This window comes from Kogia breviceps, chromosome 17 (genome assembly GCF_026419965.1).
Source record: "Kogia breviceps isolate mKogBre1 chromosome 17, mKogBre1 haplotype 1, whole genome shotgun sequence".
NCBI classification, from domain to species: Eukaryota; Metazoa; Chordata; class Mammalia; order Artiodactyla; family Physeteridae; genus Kogia; species Kogia breviceps.
In genome coordinates, this window is record NC_081326.1 from 43,650,222 (window position 1) to 43,671,810 (window position 21,589).

At 35.2% G+C, this 21,589-nt stretch overlaps 1 protein-coding gene across 1 annotated transcript in view; it reads right to left on the reverse strand.

Annotated features, from left to right (window-relative positions):
* The window catches only part of RNF19A (ring finger protein 19A, RBR E3 ubiquitin protein ligase), a 59,171-nt gene that overhangs the window by 28,176 nt on the left and 9,406 nt on the right, over positions 1-21,589 (reverse strand). Inside the window, exon 2 of the mRNA XM_059042468.2 lies at positions 4,328-5,093. Within this exon, the coding sequence (XP_058898451.1) occupies positions 4,328-5,001 (674 nt within the window). The 5' untranslated portion in view covers positions 5,002-5,093. The remainder of the gene's footprint in view (positions 1-4,327; positions 5,094-21,589) is intronic.

The window sequence follows — 21,589 nt, forward strand, 5'->3', positions numbered from 1 at the left end:
AATAGATATTTTTATCCAAGACAGGTCTTATGCTTCCCCTCCTACATGTCCCTCACTGTAATTCTTTTCCTCAGCCATGGCCAGATTTTTCTCTGAATCTGTATAGACTGGCATGTTCTAGAAGCAGTCCAGATAACTTCACCCTGGTTAAATCACAGCACACAGGTTTGGCCTCCCAGACCCCTTCGCAAGAGGGGTTTTCAGAAATACATACTGTCCTTTAAACAAGCTTAATCTGCCCTGGCCCTCAGAAGAGTGGAAAGACTATTAGGTCAGAAACCCTCAGAGGTCTCAAATAGAAACCAGGTCAGGTTTTCTTTCTACTCTGAGCTAAGGGCAATATTTCTCAGTGTGTTAAACTACATGTTTAAGTAAAATTGGTGTCAGATACAGAAAATGGTCATTTTGGTAAGTATCAAAAGCAAGAGGAAAACATAATTTCACATTTAGAATTTCTGGAAAAAACTCTTTCAAGTGTTGTACAATGAAAGGGATTAAATTACTACACGTACGTACTACTGGCTATGCACTGCTATGAATAACTGTCAAACAGTCAGATATTTACCAGTATCCCCTGTGCCAGATTTCAGTAATAAATGGAGTTTAACTAAGAAATTTCTCTCTGTGAATCCTAAGATTTTAATAAGTTCCAAGAGGGCAGAGATTTTCATCTTTTGTTAGTTATTAAAAATCCCCAGTACCTGGCACATGGGTGCAGTAAATATTTGAAGAACTGTCTGATCTAAAAAAATAAAAACAAAACTTCAGAAATGGAGATGAGGAATGATAAATAAGAACTATAAAAAGCTTACTGTGTGCTAGGAATTATGCTAGCAATAACATTAAAAACCTTCTCAATTCTTAAAACATGATAGGATAGAGATTCAAAATCAGGTCTGTCCACACTCATGCTGAGTACAATTGTAATTTGTAAGGAGATCTTATGCAATATTCTATGTTTTCAGAGCATATGTATAAATTTTGTCACAGGGTGATCTTCTCCACATAACACAACCATAAAACCTATAACATAATCAAGTATATAAAATATGCTCTTACTAATCTAGTGAGCCAGCATAAATTGAATACAAATGAAAATACATAAAGTAATTAATCTCTGTGACATGTTTTCTTTGCCCTTTGTGCATAAGACTACTAACAACCAACAAAACCAAACATTAATTTATAGCCAAATTAATCAAGACTAATTTTCTGTTTAACTTATATAACAATCAAGTGGTTTTCATAATAAAGGAATCTATTAAAGTAGGTGTTTCTATTATTTTAAGATTATTTTATACTTGAGTTAACATTCATGTCTTCCTCTCCAAAATACTTAAAATACCTAAGCCATATTATTTTTTAACAATGATGTCTCAATAAGAAGAAAATGTGCAAAATACCTAAGAGTATGAGATTATGAAAAAAATTTAAATTTACTGAGAAATGTCATATATACCAAAGGATTTATAAAGAATAATAAAATGGATACCCCCTGAATCTACCACACAAGTTAAGAACACTATCAGTAGGGTGATCATATAATTCACAACCTGACTGGAACACCTGAAAAAGAAAGGTAATGCTATTAAAATTTACACCAGTACAATAAGCATGAATTGGAACTATCTTGGGCAAACCAGAACCTATGGTTACCTTGTTTATCTGTGGCTTTAGAAGTTCCTTGATTGCCCCTTTGAAGTTCACATCCCTTCTTCTTCCTCACAACAGGCAACCATGAAACTAAATGCATTTATCCATTTTACTGTTAATGAACTTTTTGTTTGTTTCTTTGCTATTACGAACATTCTTAAACATGTCTCTTAACTAGATGTCTCCTGGCACACAAGTAAAGAGTTTCTGAGGCATTTAACTAGGAGTGGATCTTCTAAGTTATAGGGTAAATGTGTGTCCAATTTTACTAAATAATATAGCAGTTAAGTGAGCTAATCAATCTATATTTTCTTTTAGTTTTTTTCCTTTTATTTATATAACTTACCTCTGTAATCTGTTTTGATTTTTTTTTAATTTATTATATGTGGTGACAATCTAATTTTTTCCCCTCAAATAGCTAATTTTCACAATTCTATATGGTGAATAATCAATCCTTTCCCAGTTGGTTTCACATTTTTCCCCCCAAATCAAGTTCTTTTTTTAAAAAATAAATTTATTTATTTTATTTATTTATTTTTGGCTGCATTGGGTCTTCGTTGCTGCGCACGGGCTTTCTCTAGTTGTGGCGAGCGGGGGCTACTCTTTGTTGCAGTGCACGGGCTTCTCATCACGGTGGCTTCTCTTTGTTGCAGAGCACAGGCTCTAGGCGCACAGGCTTCAGCAGCTGTGGCACGTAGGCTCTAGAGCACAGGCTCAGTAGTTGTGGCGCAGGGGCTTAGTTGCTCTGCAGCCTGTGGGATCTCCCTGGGCCAGGGATTGAACCCATGCTGCCTGTGTTGGCAGGCAGATTCTTAACCACTGCGCCACCAGGGAAGTCCCCAAATCAAGTTCTTATACAAGTGAGAATCTATGTCGGCCCTATCTATTATGTTCTATTAGCTTGATAGTGTTGATATTATCCACTATGATGACATGATCCATCAACCCAGAACAAGAGAACATACCTATTTAGTGACCAGAAAGCTTGTGCTCCTGGATTTACTCTCTCAGTCTCTCCTGGTCACAGGTTCTGACACGAAAGCGTCCTTTTAATTTGTTCCATCATTTTCACACATTTTCTTTTAAAGCTATTAAATGCTTAAAGGAACTTGTGAAACACCTCTTATCCTGGGTTTCCATGAAAGACAGAAAATCACACTTTGTCCAGATGAAATGCAAAATACTTCTGTTTGAACTCTTGCTATAGGGATATTTGCTATAATGACTTGCAAAAGGCTTTTTTTTTTAAAACCTAAAATTTGTAATCAACTTGAAATCTACTCTAATGAATGTGCACACCTGCAATAGTGAAAATATTCTGCAGGGGTCCACAGGATCAAGAGTGATACAATGGTACCTAGGCTCTTCTTCTCTAGCTCAAACTATTTAAAGGCACTGTTAATTATCCCTATTTTCTTCCCATCCATTTCTTGAGAATTTAACCCTTCACAGGTCCAGAGTTTGCTTCTACCATACACCTGGAAGCACAGCCAACCTTGGCCCAGTTTAGATAGTATCTTTAATATATTATTTTGTTATTTATGTTACAGTATAAGCATCCTGCCCTATAGGAGATCATAATACAAATGTGATATTGAACAGTACCTCCAAGTCCTTCACACAACTAGTGAATTCATAAAATGTTAAATAATTAGATAATCTAATATTTTTAATGCTTTATGTTTCACCAAAATCCCTGGTGGACAGTCAAGTGCTAGTGATACATGGGAAAACTGGTGGAATTTGCACAGGCTAGAAACATACTATTACCTTTCTCACTTAAAATTATGGAATTCATAGACTAAACAAAATCTGATAATTTGCTGCTCAATAAGTTTTTAATAATGGATTTGATCAGACAGAGTCCTGAAATTGTCATTTGATAAATCAAACTCACATTTCAGCCTTGTCTCTGAATAATACCCAGATAATCTTGGAAGTTCTGGGTTTTCCCAAACTCTTATTTATAAACTCTGGCTTACTAATGGTATGCTAAACTCATCCAGGGTTTATGGCTTTCCTTATTTGTGAAAAGCATACGACTATTTTTTTCTAATTCTGACAACCATACATGGTAAATACTCTATTAACAGGAGCTGCTGTTAACATAATAACCAAATATACAAGCAAAATTATTTTACTTTAAATATTGGGAAAATGGTATTTGTAATTCAAAAACTTGAGGCAAATGAAGTATTACATAACCTCTAGATCTTGTGTCTCAAGAACACATCAACACATCATACCGTGGCACGCATTAAGGTGCCTTTCAAAAGGGTCATTTAAGTTTATATGAGTGACTCCCCCACCAAAAGCTAACAAACAAAATGTCTGATCATTTCATCTATTATAACAAAATAAAAATTCTCCAAATGGATGGGGAAAATCAATAGGACTAGATCCTGCACTCTACCATCTTATCCTTTTCTTCTGAAAACAGTCTTAAGTGAATATATGATGCAAAGACAATATAAAAATGAGTAAGACAAAATTCCTGCCTTTAATATCTAACATTGTCCCTGACACATGGTACATAGTCTACATATTTTTGTCTACTGAATGAATGAATTACCTGGCATGTTAAGATTTTTCTTTTGAGTAACAGTCAGCAAATTCTTATTTTATCCACAGAGAAAAAAATTAACTCAAGAAAAATCAAACAAAATCTTCTTACCCACAGTCTGGAGCTGGACACCACCTACAATCAGGATCTGCAACGAGCCACCGTCTAAGCATAAATTCTTCATATTTCTCCATCAAGACATCATCACTTAATATCAAGCGAATATCATGGGGATTAAACCGTTCAGTACATTCTGGGCAACTGATATTAACCCTACTTTCAGAAATTTCTATCCTTAGGTATTGTCGTAAGCAATCCACACAAGATCTATGATGACAAGTCATTATCTCAGGAAATCTGTCTTTAGAATGCCGTAAAAGGCACAAGGGGCACTCTATAAAGTCTCCAACTTGTTTGCTGATGGAAGTTAATCCATTGTCAGAGGAGGTATTTGTAGAGAAAATGGAGTTCTTATCAGTACACATTTCAGAATGTATACTTTCAATACTCGCAATTCCATCCACCCCGCCATTTAGCTCCCTTGATTTACGTTTGTTATCCTTTTTCCTCCGAAACAGAGAGCCTATTGAAATTCTTCTTTTTTTGGGTGCCTTTCTGACTGAAGGCAAGCTCACAGATGAAGCAGAAGACTGAAGATCTCGATCTGAACCCATTTGCCGATGTAAACTCATGTCTAAAATGCTCATTAGAATTGAGTCAGGGTCTGTGTTTACACACAGCCCTTCATTATATTTAGAGATAAAACCTGTTTCTTGTTCTTGCATTCAGATTAAGTCATGATGTAAGAAAATCCTATTTGGTTCCTTCAGAGAATTCTTGAAAGAGTTCAATTTATGGTAGACTTATCACAGATGTTCTGAAAAACAAAAGAAAACAAAAACACCAAGATTATTTAATTGCATGTTTCTTAATAAACTTATAAACTCTCTATGAAACTTCAAACAAGTATGTTCTTTAACCGTTAGTTTTTGGTTTTGATTTTTTTAAATAAGGCCAGTTTATTGAGTAGTCTACAAGAGAATATAAAACCAATGCTGATATAACAAGGATAATCTTAAGAGTCTAGATTTGAGCTGACCTTATTCTTAAAATCTTGTACAAAACTTGATTTTTATCACACTCAAACCTCAATGATTCCCACTGCCTTTAGGAGTTTTAAAAAAAATTGACAATAAAGTGAACATGCAAATACAAATGGCTAAGTAGAGCTTACACAATCGTGAAGAACAAAGTGTGTGGTGGGGGGCAGGCCGGGGGATACTCTTTCACTGCCAGATATAATGACTAGGAAGACAGTGTGGTACATCACAAAGATGGATACAAAGACCAGTGGAACAGAACACAGTCCAGGAAAAAAGTCCCACATATACACACGGATACTTGACTTACTGCCAAAAGTGACACTGCTGAGCATTAAGAATGGCCTTGTCAAAAACAAAACAAAAATAGTACTGTAGTACATAGTACTGTTTTACTGGTTATCTTCTGAGAAAAGGAACTTAACCTATAGCTAACCCCATGCATAAAAATCAATTGATGGTTCATAGATCTAAATGTGAAAAGTAAAATCATAACACTTTTAGGAGTTGACAGAAGAGAATATTTCAACGAAAAGATTTCTTAAACCAAACATACTACTTACCATAAAATGAAAGATTGTTAAATTGGACTACAATAAAATGAAGAGACAGTATTAAGGGAGTGGGAGAAGACATTTGCCACATAAAACTAATAAAGGGCCAGTATCCAGAATATGGAAAGAATACTTAGACGTCAACAAGGCAAAGCAGACAATATAATAGAAAAATGGGTGAGGGACATAACACGCACTTCACAAAAGAATATGAAAAAGTGCTCAACATCATTTGTTGTACACATTAAAGCCACACTGAGAGACCACTACACACCCAGCAAAATGGCTGAAATTCCAACTGACATTTCCAAATGTTAGCAAAGATGTGGACTGCTCGTAGGAGTTTGGAAAACTACTTTGGAAAACTGTTTAACAGTATCTACCAAATTTGGACACATGGATACTCTATTACCCAATTTATACCCCTAGATATGAATGCACAAGAAATGAATGCATACATGCACCAAAACATCTACATAACAACATTCACAGCAACACTAGTTATAATAAGCCCAAACACTGGACACAACCCATATTTCCATCAACGGTAGAATGAATAAACAAGTTGTGGTATATTCATTCCACATTCTGGTATATTCTGGTATACCAGAAAGCAATGAAAATGAAAAAAAACACTGCTACTCATAAAACAAGAATGAATCTCTCATAAAAGGATGTGTACTGTATAATTCCATTTAAATAAAGTTCAAAAACAGAGCTAATCTATGATGTTATAAGTCAGTACTGTAGCTACCTTTTGAGGAGAGGCACAAAGGAAGAGGCACATGTATAGTGGTTACAAAGGTATGTTCACTTTGTGATAAATCACTGACCCACACACTCATGATCAATGCATTTTTCTCGGTGATTGCTATACCGCTCCCTGAGGTGATATCCACACATATTTCACTCAGGCAAACTTTACTCATGTCTATCAGTTTATATTTTCCCATCATCTGCAGCATAGTAAATGAACTAAAACTTTCTGAATATTTTCTCCTTTATAGTTATTATTTCCTCTTGCATCTCAAAATGCTTTCTGTACTCCAGGGTTCAATATATGTGATCAATGAACAGAACTGTAGAGGGAATCTATCTGGGGATTCTGTCCTAAGAATTTATCATTTAAAACATTAAACCAGTGGTATTTAATGAATATCAGCTGGAGAATTTTTCAAAACACACTTTTAGAAATTTGATACCCATATAATTCATTATCCAAAAAAGAACCTAGTACAAGTGAATGGAGGTGCTAGTAATATTTAAACTAGGATAACAGGGGCAAACTAGAACATATGGTCATCGCACTTAGGAAGCCTTCCCAAAACATTCTGCAAATAAACAAATAGGCATCAAAGGAAAAGAAACATATTTGAATACTAAAAAGTTTAATATTTTATATGGTAAAAAATACTATAAAGTAGGATGATGTGATAAATTGGTAAAACATGTATAACAATGAACAAATTTCCTTAGTATATAAACAGCTTTTACACATTAGTAAGAAAAAGATGTACAACCTAGTAGTAAAAGGAGCAAGGATATAAGGAGGAAGTTTGGAGAAAAAGAATTACAAAAATTAGGAAGATAGGAAACTGTGTTCAACAACACTAAAGAAATGAAAATTCAAACACTAGATACACGATCTTTGTACACATTAGACTGACAAAGGTTGAAAGAGTTGGTGAACGTGTATTGAAAGAAGCACCTCACATACTGTTGGAGGACTGCAAATCAGCACAACCCTGGGGAACCAATTTGGCACTATCTATTAAACTTCAAAATGGAACTGTTCTTTGACCAACAATCCTACGTGTAAAATGTATCCTTCAGAAAATATGACACAAGTGTGCAAAGAAATATTGTGCAAGGAAACTCACTGCAGCCTAGATGATAGAAGCAAACAATAAAACAAGGCAAACAAGCCCCACACAAAACCTGGAAATAACTTCTGTCCCACAGGGAACTGGTAAAAATAAAGGAACCAACCACAATTTACGTGTAATGATAAGGAAAAGATCTCGCTACATAATACTGAGTGAACAATAATAACTGCAAAATAGTATGTATAGTATGAACCCATTTGTGGAAAAAAACACACCCACAGAGGTTTACCTGTACCTACACAATTTCTGGAAAAATGTTAAACCATTAACAATGGCTACCTTGGGGAGAATAATCTTTAGTATTCACTTTCTGCTTTCTGCATAGTTTACAATTGTATCATGAGCATCTATTGCATACAGTTTTTTAAAAAAAACCCAGCTAACTGAACCCCACAAACGACAACAAAAAACATATTCCACTCTAGAGCTACCCAATCAAATTGAGGATGTGGTCCAGAACTTGTATATTTTGAAAATGTTCCTCAGTAATTTAGTTGCACACGCTGGTCAAGAACCACTAATTCTCAAGAGAGTCTGCTAAACACTTTCACTTAAAAACAGAATTCTATAGGCTTGGCCTCCAAAACAAGGCTCCTTGTTTTTCACTAGTTTAAGTACTAAAAATAAAAGTGCCATTAAAAAAAAAAAAACACCTCAGTTTATAGTCATCTTCAGCCTATGGGGATAGTGAGGTAGTACTTAATAACCTATGTATAGAGATAAGAGAGACATTTTTAAAAACCCACATAAATTAATGACTATCCTGTAGTAAAAATACACGAAAGGTTCTAAAAGCATGCGACTCAACAGTATTGGGAATGCCTCAATCAAGGGGACTTCGGCTTAATTTCAAAGTTAAAGTCTAAGCCTAGCATGTGCTAAACCCTGAGGTTACCACCATAAACAAAATAGACATGGGTCTCTGTACTCAATGCGATATGTCTGGAGAAGAAATATATATCACAAAACCAATAGTTATAAACTTATATACATTAAATTTGTCTCTGTTACTACAACTCTTGAAAACAGCTGAGTCCATTTTCACCAGATTTAGAGGGAGTCTTTCAGACATTATGACAAACTATAGGCTATTATAGAATTCATCTTAAAAAGAAAGGAAGCCATCTTGCAAGCCACCTACAAGATTAATAAGAGGCCCTGCATAACAGCAGATTCAAAAGATATAGTCAATATTTCACCCCACCACCCCGAAGTGTGGACATATTCGTCCCTCCTTCCCCTCCACTCAGTGATTTATAATATACAAGTTTTAGCCATATACATAAAGTTTACTCTAACTTTGCAGATGGGAAATCAGAGACTCAGCGTATTAAGCAAAGAACTAAACCTAATTATTCTAGTGGTATATGAAATTAAGATTATATGGTTCACCCACAACAAAGAGTTTTTAATCAAACTGTTTATTTGCATAAACATTTAGAAACCAATAAACTAACTTGGATTTCTGAGACTATACCCTTAACCACCAAAAAAACAAAAAAAGCACTACAGAAATTCTGCCAATTTGAACAGATGACAAAAGTGTGTGAAATTATTAAAAAAAAACTTTCCGTGATTTAGAAACTTTATTTTTAGAAAAAGCTGATTTTATTCTCCAGTGAAAAATAAAAATCTATTATTTGCATCATTTAATATAGTACTATTCTTTTTGAACTCAACTTTTTAAAGTAAACTATCAACTGTAACAATCTGTAAGTACTATTGTTAGGTTCTGCCTCAGAAATGCACACACCATTAAGACAAAAATATTATTAGAGTTCTAAAACAAAAAGCTGGGTTGCTGGTTGGAAAAAGAAGGGAAAATACGTTGTATATAATAATACCACTACACAGTAGAGTTTTAAAGTGCTTTTAAAGCACTTTTGATTTAAACTTCATTGCCCTATGGAATAGGTATTATTATCCTGATTTGATAGATGAGAAAACTGAAGTGCAGAGAGGGTAAATATTGCACAGTTAGGAAATAACAGGGTTCAGGGTCAAATTCAGGTTTTCTGATATCTCGGCCTCAGTACCATCATCTGTCTGCAGCTGCCTTCATGAAACTCCAGTCACTATCAGTATATCAAAAATTGTCTCAGAAAACAAAAGACAATTATATTTTACATATCATCTAGGGCTGGTCTTAACTATCCCTCAATTCCATGCCTTATTCAAGCCATTCCCCCATCTGAAATGCCACTCCCTTTTCTCTCCTCCTAACTAAACTGTACTCACATTTTATAACTCAGATAAGAAATTTTTACTGTGTTCACTTGTTTTTCTGCCCTGATTACCTTCAATGTTTTAATAAGGTTTAAAATGTAGAACTTGAATATTTGTGATTTCTTTAATACCACACACAGCCAAGATGGTGTCAGGAACATAGACACTGTGAATAAATACCAAATGAGTATTTCTTAAAATGACACAATGTCACTGAAGTGATGATACTATTTCATAAGCACAAGAAAAAATCTTGTTATTTCACTGTCATGCCTCCTAGGCATATACATGCTCTACTTTTTAAAACGTCCAATTAGTTTACACCAAGTTTACAAAGACAAATATGAGGTCTACTGGATCAAATGCAAAATAAATTATGTATTAAAAACCTAGAGTAGTTTACATCATTTCAGAGCAGGAACAGAAATGAGAGGCAGTAAATGTACTTAAGATATAATTTGAAATATATACAACTCCTAAAAATCCCCAACTTTGGATATTCTTTAAACTGATATACTATCACAAGGATTTGTCGAAGTACAACACATTGATAACATGAAGAAAAGCAGTGGGGGAAAAAGATAACTGAGGTTGGCCTCCATGATGTAACAGCTGTTGGCTTAGTGGGGATACCTTTCCCCTCTAAATAAAAGTATAGATCTGTAATTGCAGATGCTAGAAGAGCTTAGTAAACAGAAAAGGATAGTAAGATACAAGTAGACCCCATATTATGTATTTTCAACCAAGTATCTAAAATCATATAGGAGGCAATTCTCTTAACACCAATGTCACAAGAAATTCCAATCACCTGCTAATTAAAATATGAGAAATGGCTCTCTTTTCCCCTCTTTCCCAGTCTAGCACAACTCCAACTGTAATGAAGACTCTCTGCCAATTGCTGCTACACACTTTCATCCCCCTGAAGAAACTGGTTGAAAAATTAGTTTTTATCACTGGCAAAGCAGCCCCACCTCCTGACCTTTTTATGTACTTAAATTGAAGACTAGCACCTGAGATTGGTATGAAGGACAAAGACCTGAACCTGCTTACCTAACCTTCTCTAGCCCACAGTGCTTATACCTCTTTAAAGTCAAGATCTCTTTGATTCTAACTTTTTTGTACCTCTTGAGGAACATGGAATAAGAAATAGGAATAGCCCACAACAAAGGTATTTCTACGTGTCAAAGCTTTATGGACCAAAGATGTAGTAGAAGTTCTGATAACTTCGCACTGACGCACCATAAAATACATCTAATTTGGCAGCACACTATTTTTTATTCTTTGTAAAAATTATGGAAGTTGACCATTCCAGGTGAAGCACCTAATAAACAATTACAATATTGTTTGACGTGAAAATGTGTTGTAGATTTTAAATGCTCAACTTATAAACACAGGATAGATAAAAACAGTTAGAAAGCTCAAATCCATACAAATAGTAGCCCATGTTTGAAAAGCTGTATGTATCAGTCAGGGTCCTGGCAAAAAAACAAAGCAGTTTCAAAGAGATAACTGAAGGGCTCATTTACAAAGGTGTGGGTAGAGTTAAAGGAACCAACAGGGATGGCAAAGTCCTCAGGAAGCCACTGCCAGCCTTCTGAAAGGAGGAGCAGGGAGAGAGCTGTCCAATGGCAACTGGAAGAATAAATACCCAGCTTCTCTCTTCTCTGGATCTCCAATATCCACCAATACCTCACAATGGCTAAATCCAACAAGAAACCAACAAAGGAGCCCAAGTGAGGCAGTCCTTAGGCTAGGTCAACCTCCTCTGGGGCACAGAGAAAGTCAAGGAAGGATGAGGAGTGGATCTGGAGGGGCAAACAGAAAACACCCAGTCTGGATGTATAAAGAAGAGAATTTGGGAGTCAAGACCTGGTCAGCCACTGTTAGTTATAAAATCTCAGATAATGTCCATTCCTGAGTCTGTGATCTCCACTACAAAATATGGATGATACCAGGTACTTCAAATAGATGTTATGAGAAGAAAGTGAAATTGGCACATGCTAAAACCTGGCACTATGCTAAATGTTAGCTGAAGTGAAATGTAAGACAAGCTTTGTATCTCTAGTACCTAACACAACTTGTAACTTATTGTAGGTGCCCAATAAACGCTGGATAAATAAATTATGATGCAGAACACACATAAGTGGAAGTGGGGAACTGAGGATTCTGTTCAATCTTTGCTTTTGGCTTGTTATTGCTGTAAGATTCTCTTTAAGTGATACAACCTTACTACATCCAGCTTTTTAAACTGTGAAAAGAATCTTTATCCCACAAGTGCTACAGAGGCGGTCCCCAAGCTTTTTGGCACCAGGACTTGGTTTCGTGGAAGACAATTTTTTCATGGACGGGGGTGGGGAAACGGTTTCGGGATGATTCAAGTGCATTACATTTATTGTGCACTTTATTTCTATTATTATTATTGTAATATATAACGAAATAATTATACAACTCACCATAATGCAGAATCAGTGGGAGCCCTGAGTTTGTTTTCACTTGCCACTCACTGATAGGGTTTTGATATGAGTCTGCAAGCAATTGATTTATTATGGACTCTGTGCAGTCAAACCTCTCTGCTAACGATAATCTGTATTTGCAGCTGCTCCCCAGCGCTAGCACATTCTCACATTCTCAGCTCCACCTCAGATCATCAGGCACTAGATTCTCATAAGCAACGCACAACCTAGATCCCTCGAATGCACAGTTCAAAGTTGGGTGTGCACTCCTATGAGAATCTAATGCCGCCACTGACCTGATAGGAGGTGGAGCTCAGGCAGTAGTGCAAGCAATGGGGAGTGGCTGTAAATACAGATGAAGGTTCACTTGCTCACCTGCCACTCAACCTTCTGTTGTGCTGCCTGGTTCCTGTTGTGCTGCCATTGGCAGTGGTCTGTGGGTTGGGGGTGTTGGGGACCCTTGTGCTACAGGATAAATAAGACATGTTGAATATCCTGACATTATACAACTTCAAGAATTACAGATTTAAAATATTCAACCAATAAACATCTCCTAACTACCAACGTTTTAGTAGCATCTACTAACCACCCACATGCCTATGTGATTTAAGACTCATGAAAGGGTATTTGGGAGATAGAAGGCTAGGCAAAAAAAAGTTTATAGACAATAAAGAAATTAATTTACCAAGAGAAAATCCCATTATACTCTTGAATATCTCTTTTTGCCTCTGTTATTCCGCTAAAATTAGGTTTCTTCTGTTACTTCTTGCAAAGGTAAAAAGATGGAGAAAATCCAATAATTTTGTGTTGATAAATGCTAAGTATAAGAGCAAAGAGTACCTACGGTTTCTGATTTCAATTTATTTTACTGATGTCTGACACCCAGATGTTCAGCACCTCTAAAACATGAATGTAATAAAAGTAGAATGCAAAAACACTTAATAGCACTGTTGAAGAGAACGGAAAGAGGACTAAGTATAAAGTTGTTTTTGTTTGTTTGAAGCGAGGAGGGAATAGGTAGAGATTCCCAGCACAGTTTCTACAGATCATTAATTCTGGTCACTAGTGAAGCCTGAGCTATCTCATACTCAAGTGAGAATCAAGAACATAAAGAAACGAGACTTTCTCTTTTAGATGCTACTAAAATACTATTTTATATTACAAAAGCATAACAGGCCATTACACTTTTTCAGCCATATATACTTATGTAGAGAGGTTGAGAGAAGATGAGGAATAAAGAAAAAATTTTAATGACTATATATTTGGTATTATATGTGGTTCTCAAATATTTCCAAGTCACATTTCATTTTCTGTGAACTAACCACATGTTCATATCCTGCTGTTGGTATAAGGCCTTTTATGTAAAGGAACTTTGTTATTATGTGTCAAATAAATTTTTTTAAAAACTGTATGGTAATTTTCCAATGTAGGAATTTAAAATTTTGTGTGTGTGTGTGTGTGTGTGTTCAAATTCACAGTTCTCTTTATGACTTTTGGATTCTATATCTGTCTTAGAACATCTTGCTCACTCCAAGATTATATTTTTAAAATTCGCTCATGTTTTTTTCTGGTACTTCTATGCTTTGTTTATTGCTTACATCTTTCATCCATTTCAATTTATTTTCATGTTAGGACTAAGTAGAGATCAAAATTTGAGTTTTTCTAAATGGCTAGCTAGTTATCTCAACACCAATTATTGAATAATGATCTCCTTTCTACCTACCTCTGACCTAATTTGGTATGCTACTTCTTGGTGTATGAATTTCTTGCTACCTAGGTGGTATGGACTTCCAAAATATGTTCTTGAAATAAACTACCGAACTGTTTCGTTCCAATTTATGCTCCCACCAACTGGAAAGCTGCTTACTTCCCTGAATTCTCATCAACACCCTATATCATTTCAATAGCTTTTTCTAAGTGGCAAAAAAAAAGTAAGTACTTTCATTTCCATTTCTTTGATTACTAAACTAATTGAACGTTTGTTCACACTTACAGCCCTCTTTATTTTTTCAATGATTTATCTGTTCATATTTTTTACCCATTTTGACACTGGAACATTAATGGTCCTCTTTGATTTTTTTTTTTTAAAGAAGATGTTGGGGGTAGGAGTTTATTAATTAATTTATTTATTTCTGCTGTGTTGGGTCTTCATTTCTGTGCGAGGGCTTTCTCTAGTTGTGGCAAGCGGGGACCACTCTTCATCGTGGTGTGCGGGCCTCTCACTATCGCGGCCTCTCTTGTTGCGGAGCACAGGCTCCAGATGCGCAGGCTCAGTAGTTGTGGCTCACAGGCTTAGTTGCTCCGCGGCATGTGGGATCCTCCCAGAGCAGGGCTTGAGAACCCGTGTCCCCTGCATTAGCAGGCAGATTCTCAACCACTGTGCCACCAGGGAAGCCCCGGTTCTCTTTGATTTTAAACCTTTCATATTTACTTCCTCTTAATATTTGTCCTTTAATTTTGTGATTTTTGAAGAAGTTTAAGATGTTTAGTCACATCTACCAAATTCTTCTTTCATTGCTTTATATGCTTATGAAGTATTTTCTGAGGATAAAATCTATTTATAGACATATTTACCATTTCTGGTACTGTTCATTCCTTCTTGTGGATCCAAGTTTCATCTGATGTCTGATGTCATTTCCCTCCAGCCTGAACAACTTCCTTAAGCATTTCTTGGTGTTGCAGGTTTCCTAGCAATGAATTCTCTCAAGTTTTGTTTATTTGAAAAATGTCCTTATTTCACCTTCATTTTCATGGATATTTTGTTCTGAATATAGAATTCCAGGTTGATAGCTTTATCCTTTCAGAACTTTAAATAGGTCATTCCATTGTCTTCTGGTCTCCAATCATTTCTGATTAAGTCATCCTTCATTGATATTTTAATTCCTCTGTAGTAATATGGGGTTTTTTCCCCCTTTGGCTGCATTAACATTTTCTTTCCATCTTTGACGTGCAGCAGTTTGATTAAGATATGCCTAGATGTGGTTTTCATTTATCCTAGTTGGGGTTCAATGAACATATTTTTTACCCTACTGTCTGTCTATGTCTGTCTCTTATCTCTCTTTCTGCTATTCACATGTTAGTTTAATACTGTCCCATTGGCCATCAAGGCTCTGTTCATTTTTTGTAATCTTTTTTATCCATTCTTTGCATTGGCAAATTTTGTTGATCTAGCTTCAAGTTCATCAACTTTTTCCTTTTCCTTCTCCAATCTGCTGTTAAATCCATTCAGTAAAATCTTTATTTCAGATATTGTACTTTTCAGTTCTAGACTGTCTATTCTTCTTTATAGTTTCTATTTCTCTGTTGAAATTGCCCATCTATTCAGTCATCATAATCATGCATCTCCCTTTAGGTCACTGACTATAGTTGCTTTAAAGTCTGCTAATTCTGCTAATTTTAGGGTCAGCCACCATTTTGGGATGGATGGTCTTGACATTAAATCACATTATCCTGATTCTTCACATGTCTAGTAGTTGTCTATTATAAACTGGATTTTGTGGATGTTATGCAGTAGAGACTTTTACAGCTTCTTATCTGCTCCTAAGAGTGAGGATTTTTATTATACCTGGCAGTTAAATCACTGGCTAATAAAGTCAAACTTGTGGAAGCTGGTTTTATGTTTTAGAATGGGTCTCTGGGCACAAATGCTTAAAACCCCTTAATCTGGTGGGAATCAAACACCAAATTGTCTCCCCTGCAGAGAGTAGCAGGTGAAATCTCTAGTCAGCTTTTTCAGCCTAACGGCTATTATTTTCCAATGAACTCCTTGGAATCTTTCTACAGAGTTCAGGGGTCACCTAGGTATTTCAGGGGAGTTTTTTCATAGATTTTAGGGCTATCCTACTACAAGTCCCTCCTTTCTGGAATTTATCCACTCAATTTCCAGCCATTCTGGCAGTCCCAAATTCCATCCCTTGACACCTTAGGCCAGTAAGACTTTAGTTTTCTGCTTGATTTTCAGCTGCCCTGTGTTGCATGAACTTTTCCTCAAGAGGAAAGCTGTATACACTTTGGGGGAAAACATTTGGTAGTTTTCCAAAGGAGACCTTTACCAAAGGATCTGAGATACAGTATTCTTGAATCTGTATACGATGCTGTCATAGGAAATTTTAGCTTAAGCATGCATTAATTCATTATTCTTTATAATCATTAATTAATTTACTCTTTCAACAAATATGTTAAGTGCCTATCATGTGCCAAATACTCTTCTAGGTGGCAGACATATAATAGTGAACAAGACAGACAAGGCCCTTGTTCTGTGGAACTTTCATTCTAGGGCATCCTAACCAAGCACTGAATAAAGACATTTCAGACTATGTTTTACCCAAACAGTAATATTAGTGATTTGGAAAGGATATAAATTGTAATAAAGTGATTCCCTTTTTTCATAAGCATAATTTTGAAAGAAAAAAGACTTGATTTTATATTTAAGCATATATGATAGTCCCATAATCTGAACAAATATTTATCAATATCCTATTTAAAGCTTTTTTTCTAAAAGACTACATATGTGCTTCTGACAGCACTCTTTTTCACAGTGACAATGGTTTTCTAGCATAATAAACAGCAGACAATTTAAGTTGTAAAAAGAAGAATCACCAGTTATCTGACCAAATGATCTAGTATAGAGAAAATTAATTTAGCTCACTGTGCATAACTTCAGAAACAAATATGGTAAATAAACAGTGGGGGATATCCTTGAAACTTAATTCACTTTTTTGGCCTTGCTCTTCCTCTAGTGTTAAATAAAGGTTCCAAAGGCACTGAAAAAAGGAAATATTTATATTCCATAGCATTTCCTATATACAGAGTTGCAAACAACATAACAAATTTAAATATGCCTAGGTACAATTTGGTAGTAGTTGATTACCAAAAAACAGAATTAATTATCATAAGCCATCCTTTGATCAGACCACAACTAGAAGTGATGTACTAGAAATGGTGTATCTGCACACAAGCTAATTTTGGCCCCAAATAAACAGACCTTTGTACATCTGAACAAGAAGTTCATTAAGACAAATGAGTCATTAAATTACTTGGATTTTCATATACAGCTTTCTCTGAACAGTGATTTAGTTCATTATAATGAAGTTTGATATTGCTCAAAAAGGTTATTTAAATGTTTAAATTTATTTTAAGTTATGTCATTCATCTTGTCAATGTCAAATGTGGAAATGTCATATTTTCCTCTAATAAACCTATTCCCCAATATAACTGGAAATTCAGCTACAGCAGCAGTGCAGGCTCTGGGCATAATTCTTGCTGTCCAAATAATATTAAGGAGACAGACTCTCCTTAAAAATCTTATAAAAACTCTGACTCATTAAACATCTCTTTATACAGTCTGTTAAAGTAAAAATATAATAGGCACAATAATAAATTTTTGGAGAAGGATAAAAATGCTTAAAAATAGCAGCTAATGCATGGATAGGCTTCAGAGAAATCCATGAAATTTCTAAAACTGTATACTAAATTGTGAATATAGGTATATTCTAGAGATAGAATCCATAGTTTTCAAGAGATTCTCCAAGGAGTCTAAAGTATAACAAACGGTTAACTGCTACAGCTGAGATGGCAGGATTTAATTTGCCAGTAAAAATTACCATCAGTTTCTGTAAATTGTGTCTGTTCTCACTAATTTACATTATTAGTACAATATTCATAATTATTAGCTCAGTTAGAACATACTTCTATTCCTTTAAGATTTGAAGTTGCAGTTCCTTCCAAAAGAGTTAAGTTTGGGGGAACATTAAAAAAAACAACGTTCATCCCTAAACAAATGTCTCAGATTCAGAATGCAAGAATAAATATAAGGTATGTAGATAGCCTAGAATAACCCATCACATGTTTAAAAAACAAAATCTGACAAGGCTAACTGTTGTATATTCAAAGGACAATTGAGTATAAATATAAAGATATTATAAAGCAATAATGTCATCTTCACTTAAAATGGCAATTACCACTGAAAAACTTGTTTTTAAGTTTATCATTTCTCATAAGGTAAGTCAATAACAATATTCCTATTTAAAATGTAACAAGCACAAAAAAGTAAAATGTTTGATGCCCAATGAGAAAGAGTCAGCAACGGTGCTAGAAATACAACCAAAAAGCCTTTTAATTACTGGAATGTCTCCTCAGAAACATGAGCCTATTATATGCAGATCTAAGAAATCTGGGTTCTATAGATAGCTACCAAGTGGTTTTGTGGCTTTAGTTCATCAATAACCTCTCTGTATCATGTGTGGCAGAGATGATGTTTTATACGCACCTGTTTCATTTTCCTTCCATTTGCAGCTAGATGCAGCCATGTATCCAGTCCTGGCCAGTGCAATGTGAGTACAATGATGTACGCCCTTTCCAGGACTAGTCCCTAAATCATCTTTTCAATCATCCTTTGAGCTCTCTCTCTTCCCTCACTAGCTGGCTGAATTTAGTAATTTTAGTGATTGACTCCAAGTAGGCTTCTGGGGACAGACGAGTCACAAGATGGAAGGAATTGGGATACCTGAGTCATCCACACTGTTCTCTTTGTGAGTAAGAAATTAACTTTTATAGTGTTCCGCCTGAGATTCTGGGGTTGTCTGTTTCAGATACAACTATCTTACCCAAGATAAGATAAAATGAAGCAATAACTTACCAGTAGCATGGACGGGAAACTTTTAAAATAGTATACAAATATGGGGTAATGATAGCATCTTTTTATTCAGACAGTAAAGCACAGACTTTGGAGTCACGAAGTTTGGGTTCAAGTTCAGATTCTGACACTTATTAGCTAGCTGTGTGACATTGCGTTAAATTACTAAAACGGTTTACTCAGCTGTAAAATAGGAATAATAAATAACCCACAGTCCACAAGATTATTACTAGGATTAAATAAAATATATAAAGAATCCAGCATCAGTATGACATATTAATCACTTAACAAATATTAGCTATAACTATTACAAATATCTGAGGAGATGGCACAAATGAAACTGAACCATTTACTGGATAAAACTGTTTAAAAATAGATTATCATGCTTAAGATTAGAAATAAAATGAAACAAACTGTTGGCTCTGAAATGGTTTGTCTAATGTCACCAGAATAGTTAGCCATTTGCAAGTTTGGAATACATCATTATAGTACACGAATTTCTCCAACATATAGTTTCCAGCCTTGTTATGTTTATACAGCTACAAACCTATGACAAGTGGTCTAATATTAAAAATGGGGTAAATAATTTCAACTTAACTACTTTTATATATGGGGGAGGTGGAGGTAACTCAACAGAGCATTAACATAGGCACATTATCAGTTTCCAGCAAGTTTTTTGGAAAGTGAATGCTTACCAAGACTCAAATATACTACCTTGAGCTCTATCCTTAACATAATTTCTATGATCACCTAGAAACATAAACTAAAAGTTCAGAATACATATTCCCATATGCCACAAAGCCTCCCCAAAGAGATAGTTCTTAAACAGCTTCACAAACATACACCTGCTACATTTATCTATTTAAGCCTATTCTTTATTGGGAGGTAGAATAGAATGGTACTATGTGGTTTTAATAATACTCATTACAAATAATACTCATTACTCAATCCATTACAAAAATAAGCTGCTGCAGAAAGAAAAAGCATTATTCATTCCATTTTCCAATTAAAGAAAAAAGATTTAGGGCTTCCCTGGTGGCGCAGTGGTTGAGAGTCCGCCTGCCGATGCAGGGGACACGGGTTCATGCCCCGGTCCGGGAAGATTCCACATGCCATGGAGCGGCTGGGTCCGTGAGCCATGGCCGCTGAGCCTGCGCGTCCGGAGCCTGTGCTCCACAACGGGAGAGGCCACAACAGCGAGAGGTACGGCCAAAAAAAAAAAAAAAGATTTAAAACATTTTGACTAGCTCATTCCAGGCACTCTTTGTTCAGAAGGGCAAACAATACACCAATAGGGAGAAGGTAGGAAAAGCAGAGTGCAAAACTATGGGTATGATAAGAGGGCCCAGAGACATGAAAAAGTTTTTAAATAGGTTTAAAAAAGATATCCAGCTGTCAAAAAAGTTTTTTTGAACTGGTTAAAATACTCATTGCTATACATCAACAGAAGGGAAACATTAACCTAGTCTGATATTAGTCAAGTCTGTCTACTTTTTGAATTTCAACTTCCTTATTTGAAAGCTAAAGTGATTGGATTGAGGTAATGTCTAAGTCCCCTTAGTTCTAAAAGACTATGATTCTAATATACAAATATATAGACAGCTTTAACACATAGCATACTCTAGGGTTAAAAGTGGACAATTAATATTTCTTTCTGTTCTTTTAAAAATATCTCCAAATTCTCTAAAGTGTTGGTATACTCTTTGGTCTTAGTAAATCCAGTGGAATGAGTATTATCTTTGCAAACTGAATTTTACCAGTTTCATCACTAATCTGAATTCTACTATTTGGACAATTACAAATATTAAGTGTTTGGGCTAATTTTGTCCTTACCATTTTTTCTGGAAGTTGTTTTTTGTTTGTTTTTTAATAAAAAGTACTGATAACAGCAGTATCCTGCCTCTCCAATTTCGGAAGTTCATTTGTCTCTTTCTCCTAAAGAACATGAGGGGTGGGGGAAGCGGAAACCTCTGGTTAGGGTAAATCACTGTGTGTGCACGTGCGTGTGTATGTGTGTGCTTAATTTTATGACGTATGTACATAACTAGGTAGGGCACAGTCTGGAAGAGCTATTTGATTATAAGTTCTAAAAGCTACTTTTAGAACTTTCTTCAAATTATAAAGTAATTCTCAGAAGGAACAATATCTCTTGGGAAACAAGAGGTACAATAAGCAACATATGTCTATTTTCCTTTGGATACACAGCATTCATGGAGCTTCTCTCTAACTATGTACCCTGAAAATAAAATCAAAACTGAAATACAAATGAAATATTTCTTACTTTTATAAGGGAAGAAAACAAGTAAGGGAGTATTTTCTAAAGAAAGCAGAAGAATCTAGGTAAGAATTACACAACAGGTGAACAATCATAAAGGTTTTTCATTGTTATGGCTTTCTCATTAAGAATTCAAAAGAAACAAGATAGATTTAACTATATTTATAAAACATACTATTAAATTAGATGTATTAGATATTTAACTATAGGAAGCATCAACCTAAAAACCAATTTTAAAAATCAGC